General features: G+C 48.6%; 1 protein-coding gene across 1 annotated transcript in view; it reads left to right on the top strand.

The window, feature by feature from the left end:
• Positions 1–3838: 3838 nt before the first annotated feature.
• KCNK13 (potassium two pore domain channel subfamily K member 13) overlaps positions 3839–9593 on the top strand; it is a gene marked incomplete at its 3' end in the record, with an annotated part of 72414 nt that continues 66659 nt past the window's right edge. Inside the window, exon 1 of the mRNA XM_082000004.1 lies at positions 3839–4300. Coding sequence (XP_081856130.1) covers positions 3964–4300 — 337 coding nt within the window. The 5' untranslated portion in view covers positions 3839–3963. The remainder of the gene's footprint in view (positions 4301–9593) is intronic.

Raw genomic sequence — 9593 nt, 5'->3', positions numbered from 1 at the left:
TGAAGGCAAGAGCGACATTCCTTACTTTGCATTCAGTAGGACTTCCGCAAAGATGCAATCTCTTTGAAACACTTAGCAAAGAAACAGGCTGTGCTAAGAAAAGTTTAGCATACTCTAGATGCCCCAAATGTTGTATGTTCATGAAGCTATGATTTTATTTTTTTTAATTAGTTTGTTAACGTCAAGGTTATTAAGTTCCAGAAGAATTTTTGTTCAGCGTCAGAGGTGACAGAAGGTTGGTTTCTTTGCTCCTCTAGTGAGATGTTTAATTATGTACAAAAATTGCAGCTCTCCCATAGCTTCTCCAAAGAGAAGCAGTGCATTTTAGTTAAGTCTACCAGCTTATCACTTCCAAAGGAGATGTTTAATTTAAAAGTACTGACACTATCAATGAGATAGAGTAACTAAATCTCAGTGTGAGTCTTCCAAGTAATCTGCTGATGCATTAATAATAGCTCTGTTCTGAACGGACAGTTGTTGGTAATTGTTACTAGGGTACTCGGTGTAGCTTTCTTAATTACAGGGTTATCATTCAGCACTTGTAAATACATTGATTTTTTTCTATTATATACCATCGTGCTAAGCCTCATCACCACCACCAATGTTTTTTTCGCTAAATCCCTGCACAGATAGACACAAGGGACCCGTGTGCTTGTGGTGCTGAGGTGTAGGGCAAACGTGTCAGGATTCCCAATAGTGGTGCCACAAGTGACTGTAGTGAGGTTACTGGCAATGCCTTTGGTGCTCGCGCTCACAAGCTGTTAATTTCAATTTGGAGTTAATTTAAATGTCAGCAACATGTTTAACCATTTTTCTAACCTGAAACTAAAAGGCAACTTTTTTTTTTTTCCTTATGCCAGTGAACACGTTGCATTTCTTTATTCAGCCTTGCTTAAATGCTCTGGATGGGTGACTGCATTATTACACTGTTCATGCTCTCCACACACTCAAGTTTTTGCAGCTAGCTACCCAAGTGCAACGGGAATAGTGACCTTTTTTACAAGAAAGAATACTTTAGCATAAATACCTTAATTAAAACAGGGGAAGTAAAGAAAGAAAAGGAGCTTAAAATAATAAAAGGTGCCACACCTGTTATATTGGTAAGCCATCTTCTCATTTTCTACTTCAGGATTCCAACCAATACCAACTCACGCTTGCTCTATCCCTTAGTAGGGAGTATGTCCTTAAAAAGCCACTTTCTCAAGAGATTAAACCACTGCACATCCCTTTGTAGTGTTTTAGTTTGGTCAAGATCAGATTTGACAAATTAAGGGAACTTGCAATTTTTGATGCTGAGTGACAGTAGTATACTTCATTGTCTTTCAAAACAGTGCCAGATGTTCTTAGCTGCGTTAATGTAATGCTCCCTCTACAACCAAGACCAATGCAAAAATAACTACTCCTCACTAACAAAATAAGATGTAAATAGTAGGAAGAACTCAATATCCTTGAATAATTTTCCTTGGATAATTCTTTGGATAGTGTGATTGTTCTTTGCCTTCCTTTGGGCAATCACATTGACGTCATGGTTGCAAGCAGTTAAAAGCTCCTGTTGCCACTGTGCTAATACGAGCCACCCAAGAACAACTTCGATGGAGACTTCAGTGTGGGCCGAGGGTGCTCAGTCAGTTCTGCTGCCTCTGCTGGCTGGGAGAGCGCTGATTTAGATACATCTGCTTTCCGTCTGGCAAAGTCTGGCAATGCAGGGAAATATAGAATCATAGAATAGTTTGCATTGGAAGGGACCTTTAAAGATCATCTAGTCCAACCTCTCTGCAGTGAGCAGGGACATCTTCAACTAGGTCAGGTTGCTCAGAGCCCCGTCCAACCTGACCTTGATTGTTTCCAGGGATGGGGCACCTACCACCTCTCTGGGAAACCTGTTCCACTGTCTCACCACCCTCGTGGTGAAAAATGTCCTAAATCTGCCCTCTTTCAGTTTAAAACCACAGCCCCTTGTCCTATCGCAACAGGCCCTCCTAAAAAGTCTGTCCTCATCTTCCTTTAAGTTCCGGAAGGCTGCAATAAGGTCTCCCTGGAGCCTTCTCTTCTCCAGGCTGAACAACCCCAACTCTCTCAGCCTGTCCTCACAGGAGAGGTGTTCCATTTTTCCTCTAACAGGAACTATCAGTAATTTTAAAGATACACTAGCATTTTTTATGGAAGCATGTCGTTACCTTTAGCACTTGGCACTCAGTCTGGTTAGATTGACTGGCAGCTCGTCTTCCTCTTTTCTTGGCTGTTTAATGTCTTCCAGCATGGCTGCTAATTTTAATTGCCATATGTCAGTCTATGTTGAAGACTAATGAAGAAGGAATAAAATCCTGCAGCATGATGGGTTATGTATCACCTATGAATAACAACAAATAGGAAAAACCAAAGAGGAAGCATGAGACCCATTCATCCTGCGCTGTTGGTTTACTGTGCAACGTGGTGGAAGGACTTGGCTTCTCTCTGTGCCATGCAGATTCATTGCCACACAGTTGGTGATCCCCTCTGGAACACTCGGCACAGGATGGTCCGCAGTCTGCCCCCAGGAGTCAGGCCAATACCCAAGGTGTAAATACACCTCAGGCTGTGAGACCATCAACGGCTCTTACTCTAAGTATAAAATTATCTACCGTTGAGGGAGATTTGTAATTACTAAGCCTACTTACTGTTTGTTCCTGTTGCATTTTAACTGCAACATAATTAATAGCAAATGGGGGGAAAAAAGGTAAATAAATGTTGTAGTAATACCTCATTAATCTGCTTTCTATAATAAAATATATGTAGGTTGTCTTTCACTGGAAAGAAAGAGTGTTTATATATTAATACGTTTTACAGAGCTGAATCCTAGCGCGCAATTTAAAAGTAGGATTCGGCACTGTAGTATTTGCCAGATATTGCTGAGTTTAGCTTTTTCTTTTTATAGTAACAATGATTTTTCTAGAAGGCTTGGGTCGAGAGCTCTTTGACCCTGAAGATAATGTATTTTCAAACCACATTGCTGTTGGAGAGGTGCCTCTGTCATCCACGCACAATGTTCCTGCGACCGCCCAGCGCTGGAGGACGGGGATGTACCAACCCGTCGAGCAGGCGATCCGCGACCGGCCTGCAGGGAGAGGTGCCCTCTTTTGGCAAAAGGGGGTAATTTTTCTTGCTTTGGTGGTAGAGGCACCTCACCCGCCGCAGACCCGCACTCCTGCTCTCTGTCAGAGGCCTCGGTGCCCCGGCCGGCTCCGCAGCCCCGCGGCCCAGGGCCGGGCCGGAGGGCCGCCTCCCGCGGGCGGGAAGGCCGCGGGCGCCGGGGGGGCGGCCCCCGCTCCTGTGAGGGCTGGGGCCGCGGGGCAGCCGCTCTCCGGCCGCCTGTCCTGCCAGGTGCCGCCGCGCCCCGCCCGGAGCGCCGGGGGACCCCCGGCGGCGGCGGCCGCGCCTGGGCTGAGGGGTGCTCACTTGTGGTGCTGGCGCGGACGGCGTGGGGTCGGGGGCAGCCGCGGCCCGGGGCGGGGGAGGGCCGGGGTCGAGCTGCTGCCGGTCCCGCCTCGCCCCCCCGGCAGGCAGGAGGCGCCTAGCGGTGCCTGTCCCTGCGCCCCGCTCCGACGTGCTCGGGGCGGGGGCAGGAAGGGGATATGAAACCGGCGGAGAGGGGAGCCCGGCGCGGCTGAGGGGCTCTGCGGGACGGGGCGGGACGGGACGGGACGGGACGGGGCGGTTCCCTCGCCCGCAGGATGCGCCGCAGCCCGAAACCCGTCCGCCGCGGAGCCGTGCCAGGCGCGGCGGGGCAGTGCCTTGCCCCCGGGGCGGAGGTGCCGGCCGGCTCCCGGGAGCGCCGCTCGCCGCCGCCGGGCTCCGCGGCGCCCTGAGCTCCGCGGCCGCGGCCCCGGGCACGCCTGGCGGGCGGCGCCGTGATGCCCGGCGGCGGCGGCGGGAGGGCCCCGACGTAGCGTGGCAGCGCGGCAGCCCGGTCCCGCGGGGCGGAGGATGGCGTGTCGCGGCGGCTGCTGCTCCAGCGCGGGTCGCCTGAACGCGGACAACGCGCGGTTCCTCCTGCTGGCGGTGCTGATCGTGCTGTACATGCTGTGCGGCGCCGCCGTCTTCTCGGCCATCGAGCTGCCCACGGAGCGGCAGGCCAAGGAGCGCTGGGAGGAGCGGCTGGAGAACTTCACCCGCCGCCACAACCTCAGCCGCGCCGAGCTCCGGCACTTCCTCCGGGAGTACGAGGAGGCCACCGTGGCCGGCATCCGCGTCGATGACATCCGGCCCCGATGGGATTTCACCGGCGCTTTCTACTTCGTGGGCACCGTCGTTTCCACCATCGGTGAGCGGCGGCGGGACGCGCCGGCGGCCGCGGCGGGACGGGCGGGGGCCGGGGCGGTGGCGAGGCGAGTGCGGCCGGGGGCGCGCAGCCCCTTTTGTCCCCCCCCGGCTCCCCAGGCTCACAGCGGGCTCCGTGCCGGTGTCGGGCCGGGTCCTGCCGCGGGAAACGCTCCCCGGTTCGGCCGCCCGCTCTGCGGGCGCGGTGCTGCGGACGGGCAGGGCAGCGGCTGCCGGGCTTTTCAACGGGAGTTTTCTCGCTACCTGCGCGAAGGAGCCTGGCTCGGCAGGCGGTGGCAGACTTTGTGAGAGCAGTCGCACCCAAAGCCGAAAGCTTTAAAGAAACGCTTGTATGTCTTTAAGTTCTGGGGAACCTTATCATAGCAAATCTTGGATCTGGAGGTGGGTGGCTTTATCGGCCCTAGGCTCAGAAGGGACCTTTTCTGAAGATCTAGCCCGACCTTAACCAGAACCATAAAATAAATGTTGTGGTGCCCAGCTGCATAGTGCACAACCTGGAAAGGTCGGGCTTCAAACCACTCGGCTTTTTGCTTTTCCGGCTTTCTGAGGCAGAATCAACAGATCTTATTTCGTTTGTGAATAAACCCAAGTTTATTCAGGTTGAAGGAGCCTTCGGAGGAAGGTGATATGGGATAGAAATTCCGAGGGGGCTGAGGAGATTACATTAAGGTGAGAAGGGGCAGCACCGGGAACGGACATAAGCGCCCCAGGGAGCCCGGGGGTGTCGGCAGAAAGGCTTCATTCTGGCGGCTGCGGACAGCTAAAAGCCCCGGAGAAAAAGCGCTCGCTTTAGTTAAAGACAGGCAAGCTTCTAGTGCATCCACCACTGTGGCAAATGGGGTCGCGAAACCTTAGTAACGTTATCGCCAGTTCACATCATATCTCCCTCCACGCGTGAAACGCACACTGAGGAATGGGCGTTTAATTACCAAGAGCAATTCTTCAGGAGATCGCCATTAACACTTGTCCCCTGAAGAGGAGTTTTGCGATGCCTGGCTTTCTGTGGGACGTATGAGAGTTTGTGCTGTCCTGCGGAGAGTAGACCACCTGATGCTTTCCAGTGGTTCTGCTCAACCTCTCCCTAATACTGAGTTTCTTAGGTCTGGAGTTAACTTGGTTGTGAAAGATGGCATTGGGCTGGTTTCGTATTTCCTCAGAGCATCAAGATTTGGGTGGGTTTTTTGTCCTTAGACCTTAAGTCTGTAAGACCCAAGAGCTATGCTTAAACGTTCTGCTGAACTGGTAATTTAAAGTAACTTGTAAGATAGTTAACCCTGTTTTTGCAAACTGTCCTGTTTGTTTACCATTGTAACGCCTCCCTCAAGGTGTGCTGCTTGTAGAATCAAAATACAAAAAAATCTTGTATGATGCTAACCTTTGCTACAGCCACAAAAGCATAGTAAAGAGATCTGGGACCAGATCTCCAAAGTCCACCTGGTCCACCTCTGTTCCTAGAGGTCAACTATATGTGACTTTTTTTTCCTGAAAGATATTTGTCCTAGCTGCTGTTTCAAACCTCCACTGTTGGAGATCCCACAGCTGCCGGAAGGAATCCAGCCTTGTGCATTATTACCCTCACCAGAAAAAAAAGCTTTTCCTGATGTCTACCTTACTTACATTATTTTTGTTTTACCATCCTTCATACCCAGAGAATGGCCTCTTATGTACTCAAAGACCATTGTCATGTGTCCCTTCAGTTTTCTCTCAATTCAGAAAGCCACAATGTTGTAACCCCCCTTTGCAGTGATATGGTTACTTCTCACATGTATTGACGGATGCCAGCAGTTCTTAACATTAATATTTATCTTATATAAATGAGATTGATAAGGAGGTAAGGTTATCTGTGGTCTTCTGAACTGTAGCTGATTGCAAACACAAGCATCCACTTACCCACTCACGCTTTCTGGTAATTTCTCTGGCTTGCTGATTTCCATTGCCCACAATTTAGAGCTCCATCAGTGTTTCTGCAGAAAATGTCATCGAGAGCCCTTTTTACTTCATCTTGTCCATGGTCTGTAGGCTTCGGAGCTTTGCATCCTGTCCCTTCTTCTGACCTGGCGTTGCTCTTTCTCAGTCTGATCAATGGTGTCACTTTCTCAGTGTGTTTTATCGATTGCATCATTCTTCCATAATCCCGTCAGTGGCACTGCACTCTCTCAGTCATACCAATGGCATCCTTCTTTCTTACTCTTCTCGGTAGCATTGCTGCTTTGTGAGACTGATAGTGCGTTTCAGCTCTTCATCTTAGCTTGTGCTGCGAGCTGGGCTCTCCAGACATCCACGAGACTGTTGTGCTTCGGCCGGATCCTCTCAGCTATGCCACCAGGAGCGTTCTCCCGCAGGCTCTGCAACCACACACTCATTTTTATCAACCGTATTGGGGTCCTAACAATGGATTTTGTTTTACACATCTCAAATCAGTCCTTTTTCTCTCTTCTCAGCCCTTTCCAAATGGTCCACATCTTCTTTCGTGCCTCAGTACAGTGCCCCAAAATTAATGTGTTATTCCAGCTGCAACCTAGCTAGTTCCAAGGAAAGTGGAAGGATTATTTTGTGTGTTTTTCAGTCTATACTTCTGATGACTATATACATTTCTACAGCTACATAAAATTTGGTGCCTTCAGTCAAAAGCACTTTTTCAGGAATGGGTGCTTTTATGGCATATTCCTAATATCAGTTAACCTACACTCTGTACTTTGTGCTGGTGTCGAAGCTTTTGATTTAGCAGGTGAATTGTTGTAAAAGCAGTAATCTTTTATTTATTTTGTAAACTTTATAATTTTTTTTCTCTTTTGCATATTGGAAATTATTTTGCTACTCCACCAGAGTAAATTTATTTCTTCTGCATTAAATAAGACGGACTTAGCCACTTTGATACATTGCTAAAGCATCACTCAAACATTACCTGTAGCATCAGTTGCTTCCTGTACTTTAGCTAGAAAGAAATGCCATCATGTATTTTTGGCCTTCAGAAGAAAGAAGAGAGTTTTGCAGTATCTAGGGGAATAATACTGTCTTTTTCATTAAGATTCCCGTAAAATGTTTGCCACATAGATATCAGAGCATGATATCAGTGCATCGAGTCAAGAGGTCAAAATTAAATATAATCAGCCTATTTTCATTTGTCAGGAAAATACAAAGCTAAACAGAGCTGAACTAATAAAAAATAAATAATTTGTCTTTTCACAGTTTAGTGATTTTGAGTTTGTTCTATGAAAGGATTTGTTCCTGTCAGTGCTCATCCTGTAGCTCCTAATTTTGATGTATCTTTTGCTTGGTGTGATCCAGCACTAAGGTTACCTATACAGTAAGTGGAAACAGAAATACCGGCCCAACTGGGAGACTACCTAGACTAGCCAGGAGGTGATCCCAAGGAAGAAGATGGGCTTGAAGTCTCTCCATCCCATGAAGGCAGCTGCCTAACTCTAACCTGCAGGGAGAAGCCCACGCGTGTGCAGTGGGCTCCTCCATAAACTCACTTTGGTTTCCGATCAGCCCTTTGTCACATAACGTAGTGTCCCTTTTGCCTAGAAATCGGGTGGTAGTAGTACTGTCTCAGGATGTGAGAGGTCAAAGCCACTTCTTTCTCAGCAAGGACTTGAAGCAGCATCCCCATGCCTCAGCAGAATGCCCTGACCACTGGTCTGAGGAATAATTTTAAGCCAGGACTCTCAGTGTTTTCTGTTGAAACTCTTACATTTTTCATAGACTAGTAAAATATTCTGCAGACCACAAAGTAAAACAAGGTGTAAATCCCAATTTGCACTTCAGTGAATGTCTGTGGTTTACACAAGGGGGTACAGCATTTGGTAGGCTCTGGGTGTTGAGCAGCATTAGACTGTAAGGTTGCAATCATCAGCAGGCACTCTGATATCCAAGGACCTCCGTGGTACTTCGGGACGGTAGTGCCTCCAAGAGGTAGGGAGCTGCCTCCCAGGCTTTTGAAGATCTACACATTGGATCACTGCTTATCTTTTGAGATAGACACCTGGGCACCCTCAATTCCACTGGAAATAGGCGGACATTACTACCCTTGAGCAATACAGCATACTGGGATATTTGCAACATCTAGATCCTCCTCTGCTCTTTGAAACCGTTGGAAAAAACTGTTACTGACTTCAGTTGCATCAAATGAAGAATTTATCAATGCATCAAGACACACTTATCTCATGTAGAGCTCTTTTTCTTTGAATAACTTAAGAGAATTGAAAGGACTTTGTTTCCTTTTTCTTTTAAAAAAAAACACCTATGCCCCCCCAGCCTGAATTATGTTCTTGATTAAACCCTGTTTATTTTAACTGTAAATGGAAAAAAATGTGTCTTGTCATAAAGGCATAGCCTGAAGCAACTCCTCAAACTGACGTGTGATATGGCTGCCCTTTCCACAGGCTGGTGGAGGCTGGGGGCATCTCTGGAGATCATCAAGTCCAACCCCTGAACTCCAAGCAGGATCAGCTACCGCCGGCTGCTCAGGGCCGTGTCCTGTTGGGGTTTGGATATCTCCATGGATGGAGACTCTGTAAGCTCTCAGGGCAACCTGTGCCAGTGTTTGACCACCCTCACAGTAAAAGAGTTTTTTTCTTCCTCCCGTTCAAATGGAATTTCCGCTATTTCAGTTTGTACCCCTTGCCTCTTGACTCTTCTGTGTGAACTGTTTATAAGCAGTGAGGCAAAAGAAGAAATTATATCATCTTCACAAAATGGGGTACTTTTTCCTAGAGAAATTGTCAAAATTTACATCCTTCCTCTCTGCAAGAAGCTGCGGGATGTTGGGCTGGAGGTGTAAAGCCTTGGTGTGAGGTGAGAGAAGAGACTTGTCCACCGATGCGTTACCTGAGGCCCAATAGCTAAAATTTCCTGCAGCCAAGGGTGAGACTTTTACTGTAGGGAGTGACGAGCGACCACACAGCATATTGTACAGAAGGTATAGAAGGAGTCACAGCATCTTCCTTAAGCAGCCTAGAGAGGGTTGCTGTTGGGAGCTTCGTTTACTAACGGGGAAATCTGCATGGGGCGAGGCAGCCGCCCTGTCCATCTTACAGCAGTCTGTTGTGGAGCGAAGGAGGGAGTGCTGGTCAGTGTCGGAGACAGTGCCTGTTTCCTCATTTTCACCCGTGCAAGTGCAGCACCTGCTACCGAGTGGAGTTACAGCCGTGCAAAAAAAAAAAGTGTGTGTGTGTGAGATTGCCCAGCAAACCACCAAGGTCATTAAAACCAGAGAGCTCGGCTACCGCTTGTAGCCTTGAGATCACCCTGTCTTCATCATACGTAGAGTG

The sequence above is a fragment of the Phaethon aethereus genome, assembly GCF_964289735.1.
Source record: "Phaethon aethereus genome assembly, chromosome: 5".
In the NCBI taxonomy this organism is placed as follows: Eukaryota; Metazoa; Chordata; class Aves; order Phaethontiformes; family Phaethontidae; genus Phaethon; species Phaethon aethereus.
Note: the sequence above shows the minus strand (reverse complement) of the source record. Positions and strands in the feature narration are given on the sequence as shown.